The 21,103-nt window shown below is 39.1% G+C and overlaps 4 protein-coding genes and 1 pseudogene across 4 annotated transcripts; 3 read left to right on the top strand and 2 right to left on the bottom strand.

Moving 5' to 3' along the window:
* Positions 1-151: 151 nt before the first annotated feature.
* Positions 152-2,589, bottom strand: LOC147289527 (alpha-L-fucosidase 1-like). Its single transcript, XM_086237178.1, has 3 exons — positions 2,021-2,589; positions 1,670-1,909; positions 152-1,311 (listed from the first exon to the last, which is right to left on the bottom strand). The coding sequence occupies exons 1-3, from the start codon at positions 2,560-2,562 to the stop codon at positions 618-620; spliced, it is 1,476 nt and encodes a 491-aa protein (XP_086093304.1). The 5' UTR covers positions 2,563-2,589; the 3' UTR covers positions 152-617.
* Positions 2,590-4,468: 1,879 nt separating this feature from the next.
* On the bottom strand, positions 4,469-6,378 carry LOC147289526 (alpha-L-fucosidase 1-like). The gene is made up of 3 exons (XM_086238381.1): positions 5,712-6,378; positions 5,383-5,622; positions 4,469-5,169 (listed from the first exon to the last, which is right to left on the bottom strand). The coding sequence occupies exons 1-3, from the start codon at positions 6,251-6,253 to the stop codon at positions 4,473-4,475; spliced, it is 1,479 nt and encodes a 492-aa protein (XP_086094507.1). The 5' UTR covers positions 6,254-6,378; the 3' UTR covers positions 4,469-4,472.
* A 2,045-nt stretch (positions 6,379-8,423) lies between these two features.
* LOC147289525 (3-ketoacyl-CoA synthase 5 pseudogene) lies at positions 8,424-10,568 on the top strand (annotated as a pseudogene).
* Positions 10,569-12,266: 1,698 nt separating this feature from the next.
* LOC147289524 (cytochrome P450 704C1-like) lies at positions 12,267-14,419 on the top strand. The gene is made up of 6 exons (XM_086234842.1): positions 12,267-12,554; positions 12,804-13,019; positions 13,116-13,406; positions 13,515-13,829; positions 13,922-14,125; positions 14,219-14,419. Exons 1-6 carry the CDS (start codon positions 12,267-12,269, stop codon positions 14,417-14,419), a joined length of 1,515 nt encoding a protein of 504 aa, XP_086090968.1.
* A 3,683-nt stretch (positions 14,420-18,102) lies between these two features.
* On the top strand, positions 18,103-20,921 carry SBT1.3 (subtilase 1.3). The gene has a single exon (XM_086238149.1). The coding sequence runs from the start codon at positions 18,236-18,238 to the stop codon at positions 20,576-20,578; it is 2,343 nt and encodes a 780-aa protein (XP_086094275.1). The 5' UTR covers positions 18,103-18,235; the 3' UTR covers positions 20,579-20,921.
* Positions 20,922-21,103: the final 182 nt, after the last annotated feature.

The following is a 21,103-nucleotide window of genomic DNA, read 5'->3' as shown; positions in this document are numbered from 1 at the left end:
CAACAACTTGTCAGTGATAACTGATAAGCATTATTGCTTACTAAAAAAGACTATGCAACCTCTTTTAGACATTGATCTTTTAATTTAGGTGGTGTCTATCCATAATTATTATTCTGGTTACAAATATTCTCCTTCAATATACACTCAACCACCTGGAGAAGAAAAATTGAATTATATATCTATTCTAAACAATGGCAGCTATAGATGCCAAAATAGTGAAAACTGAAATGGGAATGTTAAGCTATTTTTTGGTGTAACTGGAAAGCAAATTTGATATGCATGTTTTGCTCGAAGTTAGAAATCAACCTGCACTTGTACATGCCAGATAATTAAACCCAACATCAGTTTTTCACTTTTCAAGGTGGGTGGTCTCGTTGCAAAAATTGCATTAAGTTTTCTCTTTTCCTTGTCATGCCAAAAATAAGGTGGTCCAAAGAGCAGAGCATGGGGTAGTGAGAAAGGAATCAGAGCTCTTTTTATTGTCTTTGTCTATGTCTTGTAGATCAGAAAATAAGGTATTTCAAACAGAAACAGCAAAGCATGGGCATCAAAGAAGTGCTCCAGTAAAGATTGAAGTGCAAGAAATCAGTGCTCTCTTTATTTTATTTTGTCCCTTTTTATTGAGGTGGCTGCCCATTTGGGTGCCAAAAGGGATCAAGATGCAGACCAATGGAAGAAATTAAAGGCAGTCCTCTTGATTCTTCAATCCTAATTCTTACAATTTGGCCATGGACGAGTCCCACTTCAAGTCTGTGAAGCTTCTTGTACCCTACTGTGGTTCCTTTTGCCACTCCTTTACCATCCACATAAATTTCATGCCGTTTGATCCTCTGACCAAGCCCAATTGCCTCTTGAATCCTAACCACATTGAACCTCAGCCCTTCATTTGTACCTGTAGCTCTAAATTCAATCCAATGATCCTCTCTGTCATCATCCCTTGGAGCCCAATATGTCCACAAATGGTCACTGTCCACCACATTTTCAGGTCCAAAACCTCCCCCTTTGCCTCCTCTTTGGCTACTCACTTTGATGGAGCATTTCTCAGCTAAATTTGAAGAAAATATTGTGTCAATTGCCATTCTAAATTCTCTCAGTCTTTGAACATCTGCTTCGGATATTAGCCCGGTCGAATTAGGAGGCACGTTGAGTAGCAGTACACAATTTCGTCCTACTGAGTTATAGTAAATTTCTAGTAGCTGGCTTAGCCTCTTAGGTGATTCTGATTTATGCCAAAACCATCCATTTCGGATTGAAACGTCGCACTCTGCTGGCAACCAATCTGTCCCTTCTGGATCACCACTGTTGAGATAACTGCATTCAATTAGAAGACATCGATTAGATGGTGTGGTAGAGATGTCATTTTCCTACATTAACTTCCATCAGTGTTCTTGTTTTGTTCACACGTTAAGCTAAACCAGCAATAGCTGTCAATTAATCACCAAGTTAAGTTTTTGGTAACCTACAAAACCTTTACTTTCTATAATAGAAAACGTGAGTTCTGTCCATGTTGAATTAAGTGCCTAGTGATTGCTGGGAACTTGGAAAATACTTCAACTTAAACAAAACAAAGCTAAGGAAATATTATCATTGTGAATTAGAAAAACCATTTGCTTTCACAGTACAAACCATGACAGATTCTAGCAAAGAGAGTAAAAAAATGGGTGCTTACTCTTCAATGCTTGCATTCCCTATTGACAGTGAGGTCCGATTAATGGTGGACCAACATGTGCTTCCGGCGAACCCTTGCTCATCTCCAACCCATCTAACATCCGGACCCGCATCCGAAAATATGTTAATGGAACTCTGCAACTCCTTCACCATTGAGAACCAATCTGTAAAATAATACGACATGTTTGGTGCATTCTTTCCCTTACTTCCATCAAACCAAATCTCTCTTACACTCCCATATCTATCAACAAAGAACAATTAAACAAGTAAAAAACAATGTGACAATGATTAAGATTAAAACGTACTTTACAAAAAGTTGTTCTGCATTTTTATGTCTTTGGCTCTTACTTACCTGCTAAGTAGCTCTTGTAATTGAGCCAAGTAGTATTCATTGTATTGTATCTCATGCCCATATCTCTGATCATGTCTATCCCAAGGGGAGAGATAGAGCCCAACGTCAATCCCAGGGGGCTTAGCTGCCTTGACCAGCTCTTGGACCACATCCCCATGACCATTTTTCCAAGGACTCCTCTCCACAGAGTGGTCTGTGTACTTAGAAGGCCACAAGCAAAACCCATCATGGTGTTTTGCAGTGAGTATCACTAATGATATTCCTGCATCTGCTGCTGTGCTCACCCATTGTCTCGCGTTGAGCCCAACTGGGTTGAAAATGGCTGGGTCTTCATGCCCGGTGCCCCATTCAGAGTTAGTGAATGTGTTCACTCCAATATGGAGGAACATTATGAGCTCCCTTTGCTGCCATTTCAGTTGGGCATATGTAGGAAGGGGTAGAATTGGCAATGGTGGTGTGGGTACTTGCTCACGCTTGGAGAAGGTGGATGTGCATAGTTGAAATAATGTAATTAGGCACAAAGAGCACCATTGTTTAGCCATAATCAATGCCCTTGGTTTTTAGTTCTTTTCTTGGCTATCTATCTTCTATCTAACATGCAAGAAGTAACTATATAGGACTGTGGAATCACAGTCATGTTTAACTTTATAACCACTATAAACCCACATGGTGAAATTTGGAGGTAGGTTTATCACGTTAAAAGTTTGCTTTTAACCCATTTTGGAGCTTTATTTGTTCTTTTTTCTTTCTTTTGGGTTGTATAACTTAATTTGTACCAATGTGAAATTGTGGTTCCTGCTGAAATATTTTCTTGTTGAATTTTGGATATATGGAGGATTAAACTGATGCTGAATTTATGAAGCATCATAATTATTGAAGTATTTTAAGTTAAAAAAAAGTTCAAGTAAATCAGTTGTAGGATGCGAATGATGAACACTATTCTTTAATTTGGTCTGGAGATTAGACAGTGAAACATTAAATCTGATTGTAATTGAATTGAACAAAACATTCTTTCAAATAGAACACTGTGAGAAGAGAAGAGAAGAGAAGAGAAGGGTGAATTAGTTTTAGGTAGAGACAATACAGAGAAGAGATGAAGATTCTCCATGTCAAGAGAAGACACGAGTGAATGATTTTGATGTGGGACTTGGGACCAAAACATCATGTCAAGATTGCACTCCAAATGGAGTAGGGCCAAACCAGAGCCAAAGACGAAATGACACCAAGCAAACTTTCTGCATGCATTTTTGTTTGCTTCACTTTATTCTTTATTACATTCTGGTTGTATATGGTGCAATCGTTCACGGGTGTCCGTATGTAAGGACCATCTGATCAGTTTAACTTTCCAGAGTGACACAGTTTTTTGGAGAAAAGTAATATGGGGCGGTTTAGTGGTACATGTCATAAAAGCTAATCACTTGTAATGTTAGTACTGATGTGTAAATTCAATATCATGAAGACTAGCTACTTCTCTAAAGTCATGTGAAGTCTACTTGGTACTAGACTTCTCATATCTCCAACCACCAAGCTTCTCCTCCTTTCTTAAAAATGCCTCCATGATTGAATCTTTTGACACTGAAAGCATAGCTTTCATGGCCAACATCCTTCTTATTCAGAACAAAGTGAAGAAACCTATATCCCTCCAGCCTTAGACTACATTCCTCCAAACCCCCATCACCAAGAATCCATCAAAGTCCTTCTCTCTGCAGACTCTGCTCCATTGTCATTAGCAAATGCTCCATGAGAAGTGATATCAAAGGCCATAATCTCCTGGTGTGGGGTGCAGGGCAAGCGCTCTAAACATTGATTTGGCTCAAAATCTTGTACAAGGTTGGTAAGCGGCCAACGTTGATCATTAACTGCCTTTTATTGATTAATATTTAGTAAAACCATGCCGTTCTAGTAGTTAGAGAATAATACAACTATGGCACCTCCTTTTAGGCATTGATTAATTTATCAATCTCACATTCATTATTTGAACTTGAAGGACAGGTGTTCTACACTAATAATATTTTCTGTCAATCACACACTCAACCACCATGCGAGCTGCAAAGAAAGATTAAATTATATATATGTCTAGTCTAAACAAGTAATGCCAGATACAGTTACCAAAATAGTGAAAATGGCAATGGAAAAATATGTTGCTTTTCTCTAAGTTAGAAATCAACCTGAAATTTCACCTTTGTGTTGCACAAGGTACCTTAATTTTGTCTCTTTTTTGTAGTGCAGAAAAAAAAAAGGTATTTCAAAGAGCAGAGCATGGGCAAAGAGAAAGAAACCGGTGCTCCTTTTTTGTTGTCTTTCTCTTGTAGAGCAGAATAAAATGTTTTACAAACATCAGTCCAAAAAAAGAAAAAGGTTTTACAAACAGCAGAGCATGGGCATAAAAGATGCGCAAGCAAAAATTAAGAGAAAGAAACTCAGTGCTCTTTTTGTTTTAGTTCATCCCTTTTTATTGAGGTGGCTGCCCATTTGGGTGCCAAAAGGGATCAAAGTGCAGACCAATGGAAGAAATTAAAGGCAGTCCTCCCCTTGATTCTTCAATTTTAATTCTTACAACTTGGCCATGGACCACACCCCCTGCAAGTCTGTGAAGCTTCTTGTACCCCACTGTGGTTCCTTTTGCCAATCTTTTACCATCCACATAAATTTCATGCCTTTTGATCCTCTGACCAAGCCCAATTGCCTCTTGAATCCTAACCACATTGAATCTCAGCCTTTCATTTCTACCTGTAGCTCTAAATTCAATCCAATGGTCCTCTTTGTCATCATCCCTTGGAGCCCAATATGTCCCCAAATGGTCACTGTCTACCACATTTTCAGGTCCAAAACCTCCCCCTTTGCCACCTCTCTGGCTACTCACTTTGATAGAACATTTCTCTGCTAAATTGGTAGAAAATATTGTGTTAATTGCTCTTCTAAATTCTCTCAGTCTTTGACCATCCTCTTCGGATATAACCCCGGTCGAATTAGGGGGCACATTGAGTAGTAGCACAGAATTTCGTCCTACTGAGTTATAGTAAATTTCAAGTAGCTGGCTTAGCTTCTTAGGTGATTGTGATCTATGCCAAAACCATCCTTTTCTGATAGAAACATCGCACTCTGCCGGCAACCAATCTGTGCCTTCTGATTCACCATTGTTGAGATAACTGCACTCATTTACAAGATATCAATTAGATGCATGGTGCTTAGAGTTAGAGATGTCATGCATTTTTCTACATTAACATATCAACCAGGCATGAGTTTTTTCCTTGTTGAATTTATTGCATCGACATGTCAATTTTCTACATTCATGCAAGAGAGACTACAACATAGATGCACATAAAATGGGTGTACTGGTAGTTTGAGCATGTGTTACCTACTGCTCAATGCTTGCATTCCCGATTGATAGCGAGGTCCGATTAATGGTGGACCAACATGTGCTCCCGGCAAACCCGTCCTCATTTCCGACCCATCTAACATCCGGACCCGCATCAGAAAATATGTTAATGGAACTCTGCAACTCCTTCACCGTGGAGAACCAATCTGAAAAATAATATGACATGTTTGGTGCATGTTCACCCTTATGTCCATCGAACCAAATTTCTCTTAGACTCCCATACCTGTCAACAAAACACAAATTAATTAGAGATAAACAAAATAATAACGTGACATTAATTAATTAAATGTCTTTTGGCTCTTAATTAATAACCTGGTGAGTAGCTCTTGTAATTGAGCCAAGTAGTATTCATTGTATTGTATCTCAAGCCCATATCTTCGGTCATGTCTATCCCAAGGTGACAGATACAGCCCAACGTCAATGCCACGGGGCTTGGCCGCATTGACCAGCTCTTGAACAACATCCCCATGACCATGTTTCCAAGGACTCCTCTCCACAGAGTGGTCTGTGTACTTTGAAGGCCACAAGCAAAACCCATCATGGTGTTTTGCAGTGAGTATCACTAATGATACGCCTGCATCGGCTGCTGTGCTCAACCATTGGTTCGCGTTGAGCCCAACCGGGTTGAAGATTGCTGGGTTTTCATGCCCAGTGCCTGTTTCCAAGTCCGTGAATGTGTTCAACCCAAAATGGAGGAACATTATGATCTCCCTCTGCTGCCATTTCAGTTGTTGATATGTGGGGAGGGGTAGAATTGGCAATGGTGGTGTGGGTATTTGCTCAAGCCTGGAGAAAGTGATTGTGCTTAGTTGAAAGAATGTGATTATGCACAAAGACCACCATTGTTTAGCCATAATTAGTGTCCTTTTTTATGGTACTTGCTTTGCTTCGTATTTAACATACAAGAATAGTAACATATAGGAATGTGGAATTACAGTCATGTTTAATTTTATAATCACAAAGTAGTACGTTTATCTCATTAAAGTTTTCGCCCCTTTTTGGAGCTTTGTTTATTTTTTATTTAAATTTAAATTTGAATAACTTAGTTTGCTCTGATGCTAAATTTTGTGTTTCTTGTGGATACATTTTCTGCATGTAATTCTCTAGATGGAGCAAAGCCAAAGCAGAGGCAACACATGAACGCTCTCAGATTGGTGAATTATTTTGAGGTGTGGACCAAACATGAAAGAATATTCTCTAAATTGGAGCAAACCAAATCGGAGGCAGAGACGATATGAGTCACCAAGGGATCTTTTTGAGTGGATTTTTGCTTGGTTCACTTTTATTCTTTATCAGAATTCTTGCCGTATATGATTCAATCATTCATCACGGGTTGGCTTTGGCTTTGGCTTTTCGTCTGAGTACAAGGACCATTAGTTGTGATTCTTGTGAATAATAATAAAAATTATGGATACTAATCACATGTGTAAATTAAAATATCATGAAAGCCACAAAGGGGTTATGTTGTGAAGTGAATCATGATAGACAATCTGACACCTTTATTTACTAGCATGGGCGGACCTATAGAGGGGCCAGTGAAGACAATTGTCCTCACTCACCCTTTGGCCTTTGCCACAGCCATGAGCTTCCCCCAATAATTTTCTTACGGGTGGGGGCAAGATGTTTGACAAAATACCTCTAAGAGAAGCTGATAGGGGCAATTGAGCAAGCTGCATGGCAAAACACGCCTGAGTTGAATTTTTTATTATTTATTAATGGACCTGCGCAAGTTGGCCATCTCTCCAAATTTTCAAATCTCTCAAAGTCTACATGAATTCTTTGAATTTTGAATCAAGCCATTAAGGTCAGAAAAGTCATATTTCCAAACTTATTTTGGTGTTTACTAGGGTTTTCATCTAACTTACCAAGGAATTTCAAGCAATTCATATGCAAAGTAAAGTAGAGGGCAGCAGAGATTTCCGATACATGTAACACGTACATCCATTAGTCACATGCTTCAACTCCCCCAATAAAACCAAAACAAAAATAGTGCAAATGTGTGCCATTAGAGGACTTGTATTGTCATGGTCAATGAACATATTACAAGTTGTTGACACATCACATCAATTCTACAGGTCCAATTTAACCTAACTTTGAAATATTATGACTGTTGATGAGGTATGATAAAGTGGTAAATGGGTAAATTTTTGGTTTAAATCTTATGGTATTAATGCAGAAATGGGGCAGGTGGTATTTTTTCAAGGAAAAGTTGACAAAATTGGATAGATGTCTGATATAATAAATTTTTTAAAATTAAAGTAATAGATTGATTCAATTTTTAATTTAAGTAGTTAAGTATAAAGGCTACACGAAATCAGTGGCCAAAAATAAAAAAATGGGTACACGAAATCATAATCATGATGAGACTCCTAAAAAACAAAAAAAACAAAGGTAGTTTGACCAATTACATTAAATTTATAAAGAAAAATGTACAACAATACCTGGATTGTGATACACCCTCTCTCTCACTGTCCAAGATTCCAAGGTTTCGGGTGGCACAGTTGCACGCCTTTCAAGCCTGAATAGAATTGAAACCAAGAAAATTGAAGATATGTTGGGAATATAATTCGCGAAAAAAAGAGTCTTGAATTAAGGAATATATATTGGGCTCAGTTGTGTTTAAGAATGGGCCTTCTTTGAGGGTTATCAACAGGTCCAGTCAAGATCCGACCCCTGTGGAATGGGCCATTAGCAGTCCTGCCCTTGAGGCGTGGGCTAATTGCCTTTAGTGGATTAGCTCATGGTTTGCAGCTAGATAACAGCCTTAACTCACCGACGGACTAATTTCAAAAAATTAAAAATATTTAGTAATAAAACAGAAAATTTATTAGCATCATGATACCAGACATAAATGTTTTTTTTTTTTTTGATTTGGGAAGAGACATAAATCCATAAAAGTGATGTACCATAAGTGGCAATGTTTTTTTATTTGAGAAGCCATAAGGGACAATGTTATTGCTATACACCCCACCTTGTCAAGTATCATAAATTCATCCATAATGTACCTGGATTTTGCTACCACAAGAAGTCAATCCCTCAATTCCAGTCCCGTTGACCGCTGACCGTAGAATAATTATAGGTTTTTTTTTTTTGGCCAAGTAGAATAATTATAGTTTAAACATGATGATAAACGTGTATGAGCTTAATTGGTAGCATTTCTCTTCTAGGGTCTATAGGCAGCACCTGAAGAATACATGTCAAAGAAGCAGCTAATCTGCAATTATGAAAGCTCCACACAATCCACCAGCTATTACTTAGCAACCCAAAAAACACACCATCGGACCATCCAACACCTCATCATCTCTAGCTAGCTAAATCGTGTGTATGGGGTTTAATTTGATTTGTAATCTCAAAAGTCTAAATCAACTTATTAAGTTATTAATGGCCACTCTCTCTATCACAAAATCTTGTCATGTTACATCTTTCTGACACATGGTAGAGGAGGACTTCGATTTTGGCACCATAAAGTAAGGTCAATTGAACTGTTTTCAGGGTTTTATTACCACACAGTGAATCTCACCTGTCAACTGCACTCGCTATCACCATGCAGATCCTCATTAGTTACACTGCACCCTTCATTTATACCTTCTCTGCAGCTAGACTTTATCATCAACCCCATCAACACTGACAACAAAATCTGTATCTTCCTCTTCCTCTACTTCATTATCTTCAATGGAACCTCTTTCTAAGCAATTCCGTGAGGCCCATGACCCTCTGCTCAATACCACCATTGACACCACCCCTTCCAGTGCTACTCTCCTACCAAAGCAGCTTCATTCAACTTTCTCAGAGCTTCTAAGCCTTTTCTTGCTCATGCTTGTGACATCCCTTGAAGCTTTATTTATCCTAAAAAATCGGAAACCCATTTTCCACTTCATTCCTATTTGCTGTTTCATCATCTTCTTCCTCCTCAAGCCTTACTTCTCCAAGTCTTGTAAAGTCTATTTGGTAGACTTCTCATGTCTGAAACCACCAAGCTGCTGCAGAGTCCCCTTCTCCTACTTCATTGAAAATGCCTCCATGATCGAATCTTTCGACAGCGAAAGCATAGCTTTCATGGCCAAAGTCCTCACTTCTTCAGGACTGAGCCAAGAGACCTATCTCCCTCCAGCCTTACACTACATTCCACCAAAATCCCATCACCAAGAATCCATCAAAGAAGTCCATATGGTGCTCTTCCCCATCATAGATGACCTTCTCGCCAAAACCAAGCTCTCTCCCACCAACATCGACATACTCATAGTCAACTGTAGCGGTTTCTGTCCCTCTCCTTCTCTCTGCTCCATTGTCATTAACAAATACTCCATGAGAAGTGACATCAAGAGCTATAATCTCTCTGGCATGGGCTGCAGTGCAAGCGCACTAGCCATTGACATGGCTCAAAATCTTCTACAAGTTCACAGCAACTCTTATGCCATTGTCCTTAGCACAGAAATTTTATCAAGTGGTTGGTACGCAGGCCACGAGCAACCCAAGTTGATCCTCAACTGCCTCTTCCGAATGGGGAGTGCGGCAATCTTGCTAACAAATAAAAAATCAGAAATCAAATCTTCAAAATACGAACTGTTCGGTACACTGAGGACCCAGAAAGCCTTCGACGACAGGGCTTATCTCTCAACCATACGCGAAGAAGACTCCAGTGGAAAACTTGGGGTTACAGTCAAGAGGGATGTACTGCACGTTGCTGGAGATTTCTTCCGTTCGAACGTTGTGCTTCTGGGTTCTTCAATCCTACCGTTTTTAGAGAAATTCTGGCGCTGGGTTTCGATAATAAGGAAGAGATTCATCGACAAGTCTGCGGAGATTTATGTGCCGAATTTCAAGACTGTGATAGAGCATTTCTGTTTGCCGACTTCAGGGAGGCAACTGATAAGGGAACTGGGGAAAGGGTTGAAGCTTGGGGAGAGGGATATGGAGGCTGCTTTGATGACTCTGCACAGGTTCGGAAACCAGTCGTCTTCTTCGCTGTGGTATGAGTTGGCGTACTTGGAAGCTAAACACAGAGTGAAGAAAGGTGACAAGGTTTGGCAGCTTGGAATGGGGACTGGGCCCAAGTGCACAAGTCTGGTTTGGAAATGTTTAAGGCCCATTCAGGATGAGTCCACGAAGGGCCCATGGGCCGAAAGTATCCATCGGTATCCAATGGCTGTCGTCGACCAAGGAGTTTAATTGATAACGGTGAATCGTAGTGACCAAGGTATAAGCTACTTTCTTACAAATGGGCTGCCAGTGGCAGTAGCCTCTCTGTTTAACTTCAAAAGAAGCATTAAGGCCCATTATATTGAAGATATGTTTTCTCTCTATCTGTTTTTTTTTTTTTTTCTTTTTTGGGCCGACCCAAAGTATTTATTAAAGATTTCTTTTCCTCGATTTTTTTTCTTTCTTAAGGAGTGTGAAATTATTAATGATGACATGTGACAGTTTTATTAATTTAGCAACTAATTAATGATATGAATGAAATTTAGGAAACATAGATCTTATGCTCTAATGTGGCACAAAATATTGGTAGTCTGAAAGTCTAAATCAATCAACTTACTAAAGGCCAACGTAGGGTGATCATTAGTAAATCATGTAAATGGTTCATTTTAATATGTATTAAGCCCATAGATGATAATGAGTCCAAGAAGGGCCTATGTGCCGACAGAGCACATCGGTATTCATTGGCAGCGGTTGATGGAGGAGTTTAATTGATGTAACAGGAGAGAATTTTTAGTGAGACAATTGTGTTACGTGTATAATGCAACCTCTAATAATATATTGTCTATGTGTCCTTATTATCAGTCTGCTTAGCCAGCTAATTAAGTTTACTCAGACTTGGTAAGTTACCATGAGGTGCATGTGCTAGATTATTAAATAAGCCAACTAACCGTACGCAGGGCCCTTGTTTGCGAGAGCACAGTGCGCCAAAACACATAATGCATTTGGCAGTACGAGTGTAATGGATTATATATATATGCTTAATTGGGCTATATATGGTTTCATAAATCCATTGATATATTTCGATCTTCATCATCCACACGTACGAGTGTAATGGATTTTCTTTGGACTCCCTTGCCTCCAATGGCAATAAGTTTAGTTATAGTTTTGGGCCGACCCAAAGTATTTATTAAGGATTTCTTTTCCTGAATTTTTATTCCCTACATGAGCATAGTTTTGTAATTGTAAATTAGGTCTCTTTTATGTTTTACCTACCAAATTTTGTTTATGCAAGGATGGGACAATATAACAAAAGAAAAAGTGTTGTACACAGATAGCCTTTACTGCTTCGGCGGTGAAAAACCATCGCCGCCACCGCCACGGCAGTGAATTAATGTACCTTTTCCTTTTTCTTTCCTTTTGAAACGGACTAGTGCCAACCTATGAGCTGACATTCTTCATACTTGCTCGCCATCCAACTACCAACCAAGTGTTTGTCCCAACCGTTTGTTTTAATTCTATCCGAAAAAGCAACTGCTAATTGGTTTTGGTTTGGATGCTTTAATTCTATCCGAAAAAAGCCAACTGTCAATTGGTTTTGGCTTGGATGCTTTAATTCTATCCGAAAAAACTACACGTGTGGTGGCGTATTGAGAGTAATGTAGAGCAATGTGCCACGTCAGAAAAATATGTGCTTGTAAGTCTTGAGCCTTTCCACCCATTGCCAATTAATTTTGGCTTGATGCTTTAATTCTATCCGAAAAAACCAAATGGCAACCAACCGTAAGCAGGGCCCTAGTTTGCGAGAGCTCAGTACGCCAAAACACATGGATGCACTTTACTCCTCTATATATGAAGATATGATACATGTGTTCCTTGGGCAATATGTGCTTTCATAAATCCTTTGATATATTATATATTCGATCTTCGTCATCCCCACGTACGAGTGTGATGGATTTTCTTTCGACTCCCTTACCTCCAATAGCAATAAGTTTAGCAGTAATTTTAGTTATAGTTATGATTCGATCCCATGCAAAGAAAAAGAGATACCATCCTGTTGCCGGGACAGTCTTCTACCATATTATCCACTTCCGTAGGCTGCACCATTACACCACTGAGCTTGGATGCAAACACAAAACTTACAAATTGCTTGGCTTGTTCAGAAATGATGAGGTTTACACCACAGATCCTGCAAATATTGAATACATCCTCAAAACAAACTTTGCAAACTATGGCAAGGTATGCTATCAGGCTATCAGGTTAAAGGAAGAAATTGATTCATGTTATTACAACAACAAAAACATTAATTGCATGCAGCTTTAGATTAGGGTCTTTGGTAAGCTTACTTTTTAATATATTCAAAGTCCAGAACTGCATATATATGTATGTATATTGCATGTAGTCCATTCAAGTTAAAAATCATCAAAGATATCTAATTAATATAACAGATTAATAGAAGTTCCCATTTCCGACCTGCTGATGTTGCAGGGGTTGTACCACCACAGCATTTTGTCAGATATTGGGGGCGATGGGATCTTCACTGTGGATGGGGAAAGGTGGCGGCATCAGAGGATAGAATCGAAATATGAATTATCAACAAAAATAATGAGAGACTTGAGCAGTAAAGTCTTCGTAGCCAAAGCATTAAAACTTGCTCGGATAATTTCTGAAGCTGCAACCTGCAATCAAGCAATAGAGATCCAAGTAATTAAGTTAATTTCACCTAACGTTGCTAATTATTTCACTTGTTTAATTTGCAAATATAAATATATATTAATCTCGGTGTTTGTTTTATGGAAGGATTTGTTTGCGAAAACAACCTTAGATTCAGTCGTCATGATTCTCCTTGGTATCGAACTAGACACCATGCATGGAACAAATGAAGAAAGTAACCGGTTTTCCCATGCTTTTGATGAAGCAAACGAAATTACCCTGTATCGGTATGGTAATTTCTTATGGAAGATCAGGCGGTACTTAAACATTGGTTTAGAAGCAGTGATAAGGAATGATATCAAAGTGATGGATCAATTTGTGTATAAATTAATCAAAAGCAAGATTGAAGCAGTCCATAATTCAGAAGATGAGCAACCTGTGAGTTATCTTAATTCGATCCAGGCCTTCTAGCTAGCTGTTTGTTCTAGATTAATATATTTTATTATGATTATTAATATAACGTTGATGATCGAATTGATGTTAAAGAAACAAGATATTGTCTCAAGGCTTTTGGAATTGAGAGAGGCTGATCCAAAGTACTTAAGAGACTTGATCCTCTGTTTAATTGTTGCCGGAAAAGACACAACGGCTGGCACGCTTTCATGGTTTGTTTATATGCTCTGCAAGCATCCTCATATTCAAGAAAAGATTGCAGAGGAAGTTAGAGAGGCCACAAATCTGAAAAGTTATTCAAGCATTGATGAGCTTGCAGCAAGCCTTACGAATGAAGTCCTTGACAAAATGCAATATCTCCTTGCAGCTTTGACTGAAACACTCAGACTCTACCCTGCAGTTCCAGTGGTATGTAACTTAACATTATATATCTAATGCTGCAATGCAACGTACAATTAACCACATTTTATTAATTACTTTTTAATGTGATTCTGTCATAGGATGCGAAGGTTTGTTTTTCTGATGATACCTGGCCAGATGGATTTAGTGTCAAAAAAGGGGATATGGTGGCATTCCTACCTTATGCCATGGGCAGGATGAAGGTTTTATGGGGTGATGATGCACAAGAATTTCGGCCAGAGAGATGGCTCGACGAAAATGGCAATTTCCAGCAAGAAAGCCCATTCAAATTCACAGCCTTCGGGGTAAGAAAAACACACGTACTGGCACGTACTGGCACATGCATATTTATAAAAACACATTGGATTTCTGAAGAGATTTTGTGATTTCACGTACAGGCGGGTCCAAGAATTTGTCTAGGGAAGGAATTTGCTTATAGGCAGATGAAGATCATTTCTACTGTGCTTTTAGGCAGCTTCATATTCAAGCTCACTGATAAGAAAAAAGAGGTTAAATACAGGACCAAGCTCACCCTCTCTATTAATCGGGGTCTCTATGTGCATGCCTCTCCAAGACCATGTACTACATACTTGAACTAAGATATCACTGCACTTTATATTGTCTTCGTCTTGTACAACAGAAAATAAGGTATTTCAAATCGATACAGCAGCGCATGGCCATCAAAGAAAATAGGACAGTGTTATAGTGCCCTAAATACATGTCAATTAAATTATCTAATTTGAATTAATACATGTCTTATACGTACGAGTGTCATGGATTTAACAAACATTAATGTAGTCATGCATTTCCTGCACAAAACTCATATATATATATATATATATCAGGATTTTATTTTATAAAAATTTTAAAAAAATATTTAGGAAATGGGTAGAAGAAGGGTGACAAGGTTTGGCAGCTTGGAATTGGGACCGGGCCCAAGTGTTCTAGTTTGGTTTGGAAATGTTTGAGGCCCATTGAGGATGAGTCCAAGAAGGGCCTTGGGCCGACAATATTCATCGATATCCAATGACTCTCGTCGATCAAAGAGTTTAATTGACCAATAATACTAGGTGTATACAGTATACCACATTTAAATGTACCACTTTAGGTATTACCTCTCTATAGAAGTAGGACTTATTTATATTATCAATGAGTCTTATTTTTACTAGAGATATAATACACATAGCGGTAACAAAATGTACTACCCTTGACATCATTCTTAATTGATAACGTTCATCATCATCATCATGAACAAAGGCTTAAGCCATTGATGACGTAGTGTTTAATCGATAACTTCACAGAAAGACCCATGATGTCCAAGATACGTGTTCTCTCCAGTCTCCACCTTTCCCTTTTCACTTTTGGGCCGACCCAAAGTATTTATTATGGATTTCTTTCCCTACATGAGCATAGTTTTGTAATTGTAAATTAGGTCCCCTTTATGTTTTACCTACCAAATTTTGTTTATGGAATGACGTGACAATATCCGGCCTCATAATCCAAAAAAGAAGAAAACAAAAACATGTGACAAATTTTCGTTTATTTAAATTTTAGCCAATTTTGGATACCATTCATTTGTTAAGAGTTTAGGGTTTAGGCCTTAGAGGTTAAAGACTACAGAGATACAAAGAAAAAAAACAAAACAAAAGAAAATAGTGTTGTAAAACACAGGTAGCATATAATCTTGTGATTTTGTTGAGTATCTTAAAATTGTGAAGTGCTTGGTTTGAATATCTTGCTGTTACATTGCATTGTGGCAACGCTATTGGTTCCAACCCAGGATGAGGAGTCAATTAAATATAAGAGAAAAAAAATTAATATAAGAGAATATAGTAATTAGAAAAAAAAAAATTAAGAGGTGGGTGAAAAAAATAAGATTAGGGGGTTTAGCATCACTCTTTAAAAAATAAATAAATACCACTTTTTTAATAGCTTTTTAATATTTGAAATCCTTTGAAATTTGCAGAGGGAACGCTGGAGAATTATTGATTTTGATATAATATAATTTACACTACAAAATCCATAAAAATCAATGACTTTTTGAATACATGTCATTTTTATAGACTCTCTAAAAGTCTTAATTGAATACCATAGACTTTTTAAAAGTATTGATTGAATATCACCAGACTTTTATAAACTCTTTAAAAATTTTGATTGAATACCACCAAACTTTTGAATTCTACCAAAGTCATTTAAAATCCTAATTGAATACACTCTCCTTAGTTAACTTAACATTAATGTAGTCATGCATTTGTACACAAAACCCATGACATTTGGCCTATATATTAAGAGTTGATTTTATATTTTAAAACAAAAAATGGATAGCCTTGAATGCTGGAGGAAAATTCAACTAAAATGTCATCTAAGTAAGCATACAGTACAGTGGCCAAAAAAAAAAAAAAGTAAGCACAGTACAGGCAACCCCTAAAATCAAACCTAAGCTTAGCTATACAATTATCAGTACGTTTAAGCGGCCAAGCCAACGCTAATTCCCACTCTTGTTCTAATTAATTAAAGCCTAAACCTAGCTAGCTAGTAGCAACCCAAATGAGTCAATTCTCTCTCGGGAATTCAAATATATTTTGGGAGGAGGGAGAGAAGGAAATTAACCCAAAATCTTTTTCTTATGTACTTCGTTAGGCCTTAGAGGTTAAAGACTACAGAGATACAAAGAAAAAAACAAAACAAAAGAAAATAGTGTTGTACAACACAGGTAGCCTTCACTGCTTGGGCGCTGAAAAACCACCGCCACCGCCACCGCTACCGCTCCTAGTGGTAACTCCTTTTATACGGACCACTGACCAAAAGACGTACCCAAGTGGCTGAGCCATTGCCGTATGCGAATGGGTTTCCAACATATATGTCCTCTACAAACACACAGCTGCAGAGCATTTCTGATTTCGATCTGACCCCCATGTGTGTCATTACTGCTCTCAGCCTCTCAGAGTCAAGAATTAATGTACCTTTTGGTCCTTTTCCTTTTGATACGGACTAGTGCCAACTACTGAGCTGTCATGCTTCATACTTGCTCGCCATCCAACCTCATCCTTTACACCAACACCAACACCAATAATTGAATTTTATTTTCCATCTTCAAATTATTAATGATGCACATCAACTGCGCGCAACTCTCTCTTTTCTAGTTCCTCTTAATTTCTCATTAGTTATTACTAAACTTGTAAATATATCAAAGATTCTTTACACTTGATTAATCCTTGATATATAGCTAGATGCTAGAGTCTGCTACACTGTTAATTGGACATGGTTATCAAAGTAAATTCAAAGAGCTCCATCGACACCAACACATGGACAGCCTTCACTATCCATATCCCATATAAATGTTTCAGAGTGTTTCCCTTATAGAACTACCTTTCTTTGTTTTTCGCATCTTCTTCATTTAATACATGCACTCTCATTTTTCAAAAACCATCACTAGCTGGCATCTTTAAGAGGTATGATCACCCACTCTTTATTTATTTCAATCACACATGCAGCTGAATGCTGATCAAATATTACAACATATATCACCCAAACACCCCCATTTCAGTTGTTTTCAAATACCAATTACAGAGAAGAAAAACTACAGAGATTTTTTACATCTTTGCGGTGCTTTAGTCAGATGTGTCTACCACTCAACCCTGCATCTTGTGAATGCGGGGACCGCATATTGCATAATCATAAATATTTTAGTACACAAACAGTCCCACCAGTATTAAAGGAGGAGTTATTACGTACAACATCATTTCACACTCTTACGTACCCAGTGAAGCTAGCAAGCTCGTTATATGTTCTGGACCTTCTGGTGCACTTTACTAGTTACTACGCCTCATCGATCAGTAGATATCAATATATTATATGTGTGCAAATGTGCAATGACAAGGATCTCCTTCAACTAGCACAACTATTACTAGGACTAGAAATTAAATAGTACTAATTAAACCACTTCTGAAAAATGAAAATCACAGAAAAACCAAATAATAACGTTTGTGGTAAAACATGATTTATAGTTTTTTTTTTTCTTGGTCAAAAAACATGATTTATAGTTATACCATTGATGTTGTAAATGCAATTAACAGTACTGCATGTATAATTTTATGTATGATTTAAGCATAGAAATTGTACACTATCAATTTTTTTAATTTTAGTTTGTGATCGATAAGAATTTAACTTGTACCATGACAGCCAATAGCCAGCTTTCTCCAAAATCTACTCAACAATTGTGCATTCATGAAACAACCAACCATCTTTATTACCCTGCATCTCACAAGATGCCACACTAAAGGAACCTCTTTCTCTCTGATATATCAAGCCTCCAAATTCCATTTTCATAGTCCTCCTCACTTCCCACTTCACTATCTTTTTCCTTGTTTCATTTTTCAAGGAAGAATAGTTCACTTCTTCTTCCTTGCCTGAAAATGGCTGAAAAACCAGTGAAATGGCTGGTTGTGATCCTAACAATAACCTGCCTATTCTTCAACAGGCTCGTCCTCTCAGCAAAAACCCAATTACCAAACAACAAGGTTTACATCATCCAAATGGACAAGTCAGCCAAGCCAGAATCTTTCTCCAATCACCTCGATTGGTACTCATCAAAAGTAAACTCAGTACTCTTCAAAGCAGAACAAAATGAAGAAGATGAAGAAAGAATAATTTACAGTTATGAGACTGCTTTTCATGGAGTTGCTGCTCGGTTGAGTGAACAAGAGGCCGAGAAGCTAGAGGAACAAGACGGAGTCTTGGCTATATTCCCAGAGACAACGTACCAACTCCACACCACAAGGAGTCCCCTGTTCCTTGGGCTCGAACCACATGATCACACCACCAGCAACGTCTGGTCCCAAAGAGTCTCCGACCACGATGTCGTAGTCGGAGTACTCGACACCGGGATCTGGCCCGAGAGCCAGAGCTTCAACGACACCGGCATGACGCCGGTGCCGCGCAGTTGGAAAGGAGCTTGCGAGACGGGCCGTGGCTTCACCAAAAACCACTGCAACAAAAAAATTGTGGGGGCCAGAATCTTCTACCATGGATACGAAGCTGAAACCGGAAAAATCAATGAGCAAACAGAGTACAAATCGCCCAGAGATCAAGACGGGCATGGGACCCACACTGCAGCCACTGTCGCCGGCTCTCCGGTCCGCGGTGCGAATCTTCTGGGCTATGCTAAAGGTACAGCCAGAGGAATGGCACCTGGTGCCAGAATTGCAGCGTACAAGGTCTGCTGGGTTGGTGGCTGCTTCAGCTCCGATATTATGGCGGCGGTTGACAGGGCAGTTGCTGATGGAGTTAACGTTTTGTCTATTTCTTTGGGTGGTGGAGTGTCTTCTTATTACAGGGACAGTTTGTCAATTGCAGCATTTGGGGCGATGGAGATGGGGGTTTTTGTGTCCTGCTCCGCCGGCAATGGAGGGCCGGAACCTGTCAGCCTCACCAATGTGTCGCCGTGGATAACCACCATTGGTGCCAGCACCATGGATAGAGATTTTCCGGCCACTGTTAAGCTGGGAAATGGCAAATCTGTTACTGGCGTTTCGCTCTATAAAGGCCGAATGACGCTGTCAACAAAGAGGCAATACCCCGTTGTGTATTTGGGTACTAATTCGAGTACGCCGGATGCCAATTCTTTGTGTTTGGACGGTACCTTGGATCCGAAAGTTGTTACCGGGAAGATTGTGATTTGTGACCGTGGGATTAATCCTCGAGTGCAGAAGGGACAGGTGGTGAAAGATGCCGGAGGAGTTGGGATGATTTTGGCAAATACAGCTGCAAATGGGGAAGAGCTGGTTGCGGATTGTCACCTTGTTCCGGCAGTTGCAGTGGGAGAGACTGAAGCAAAGGCAATAAAGCATTATGCTTTAACAAGCAGAGGAGCAACTGCAACTCTGGAGTTTCTTGGGACTAGAGTTGGGGTTAAGCCCTCTCCGGTTGTGGCAGCATTTTCATCCAGAGGACCAAATCTTCTCACACTCGAAATTCTCAAGCCTGATGTGGTGGCACCAGGAGTGAACATTCTTGCTGCTTGGTCCGGAGCCCTAGGCCCATCAAGTTTGTCGACGGATCACCGGAGAGTGAAGTTCAATATACTGTCTGGTACTTCCATGTCTTGCCCTCATGTGAGTGGTGTTGCTGCTTTGCTCAAAGCTAGACACCCCGAATGGAGTCCGGCAGCAATAAAGTCTGCCTTGATGACAACAGCTTATGTTCATGACAACACTCACAGCTCTCTGAAAGATGCCTCAAAGGTTTCACTTTCGACCCCATATGATCATGGAGCTGGACACATAAACCCAAGGAAAGCTCTTGACCCAGGTTTGGTGTATGATATTCAGGCCCAGGATTATCTTGATTTCCTCTGTACACAAAACCTAACTCCAATGCAGCTCAAGGCTTTTTCTAAGCACTCAAACAGAACTTGCCGGCACTCTCTGGCCAGAGCAGGGGATTTGAACTACCCAGCAATCTCAGTTGTGTTTCCAGAGAGAACAAATGTTTCTGCTTTGACCCTTCATAGAACAGTCACTAATGTTGGGCCTCCCACTTCAAATTACCATGCCATAGTTTCCCCATTCAAAGGTGCTTATGTTAAGGTTGAGCCTCGGACCCTGAAATTCACCAGAGTCAATCAGAAGCTGTCTTATAAGATTACCTTCACTACGAAATCTCGGCAAACAGAGCCGGAGTTTGGAGGCTTGGTGTGGAAGGATGGAGTTCACAGAGTTAGAAGCCCGATTGCTATCATTTGGGGGTCGCCAATATGAATTATGCACTGGAATTTTTGACATGACTGACTCTCAATGGGTTTTATTTGCTTGAATAAACAATCGTCAAGTGGTACTTACTACTTAGCCTCCTCTGTTTCTTACCATGATCTTCTAGCTAGTGTCAAGAATCAAGATTAGAACACAAGCAAAACAAGATGTGTACTGAAATGTAGAGCACATATGAAAATCCAAAGCACATTTACGTACTTTGTTCAGAACAAGCTCATAATTAATGCTAATTTCCAATATGGCTTTAGCATATAGTACACGTTTCTGCAGTATTTACAGGTTCATATGCTTTTTATCATTTTTGAAGTTCTAAAATCTATTTTTATTGTTTTGCTTGAGAGTTTCTTGCACATGGTTGATTGTCCTCTTCTTTCAGTGCCTTGTTTCCTATCCCAAATTCCAATGATATTGGATATGCGTGTGCAGGTCCAACAAAATCGTCCGAACTTTTCAGTACGCATTGGCTCGATCTGTATGTGCCTTGTGAGCCAATGGCCCAAAGATCCAAATCAA

This window comes from Dryas octopetala, chromosome 3 (assembly GCF_963921425.1).
Source record: "Dryas octopetala chromosome 3, drDryOcto1.1, whole genome shotgun sequence".
NCBI classification, from domain to species: Eukaryota; Viridiplantae; Streptophyta; class Magnoliopsida; order Rosales; family Rosaceae; genus Dryas; species Dryas octopetala.
The sequence above is the reverse complement of the archived record's forward strand: the minus strand, read 5'-3'. Positions and strand labels throughout refer to the sequence as shown.

Excerpts from the sequence above, each read along its gene's own strand:
- LOC147289526 (XM_086238381.1), bottom strand. The coding sequence starts at position 6,253 with ATGGCTAAACAATGGTGGTCTTTGTGCATAATCACATTCTTTCAACTA. Across the intron at positions 5,623-5,711 it reads TTACAAGAGCTACTCACCAG|GTATGGGAGTCTAAGAGAAA; the intron begins GTTATTAATTAA and ends TTTTGTTGACAG. Across the intron at positions 5,170-5,382 it reads GGGAATGCAAGCATTGAGCA|TTATCTCAACAATGGTGAAT; the intron begins GTAGGTAACACA and ends AAATGAGTGCAG.
- LOC147289527 (XM_086237178.1), bottom strand. The coding sequence starts at position 2,562 with ATGGCTAAACAATGGTGCTCTTTGTGCCTAATTACATTATTTCAACTA. Across the intron at positions 1,910-2,020 it reads TTACAAGAGCTACTTAGCAG|ATATGGGAGTGTAAGAGAGA; the intron begins GTAAGTAAGAGC and ends CTTTGTTGATAG. Across the intron at positions 1,312-1,669 it reads GGGAATGCAAGCATTGAAGA|TTATCTCAACAGTGGTGATC; the intron begins GTAAGCACCCAT and ends AATTGAATGCAG.
- SBT1.3 (XM_086238149.1), top strand. The coding sequence starts at position 18,236 with ATGGCTGAAAAACCAGTGAAATGGCTGGTTGTGATCCTAACAATAACC.
- LOC147289524 (XM_086234842.1), top strand. The coding sequence starts at position 12,267 with ATGGATTTTCTTTCGACTCCCTTACCTCCAATAGCAATAAGTTTAGCA. Across the intron at positions 13,020-13,115 it reads ATCAAGCAATAGAGATCCAA|GATTTGTTTGCGAAAACAAC; the intron begins GTAATTAAGTTA and ends GTTTTATGGAAG. Across the intron at positions 13,830-13,921 it reads TCTACCCTGCAGTTCCAGTG|GATGCGAAGGTTTGTTTTTC; the intron begins GTATGTAACTTA and ends ATTCTGTCATAG.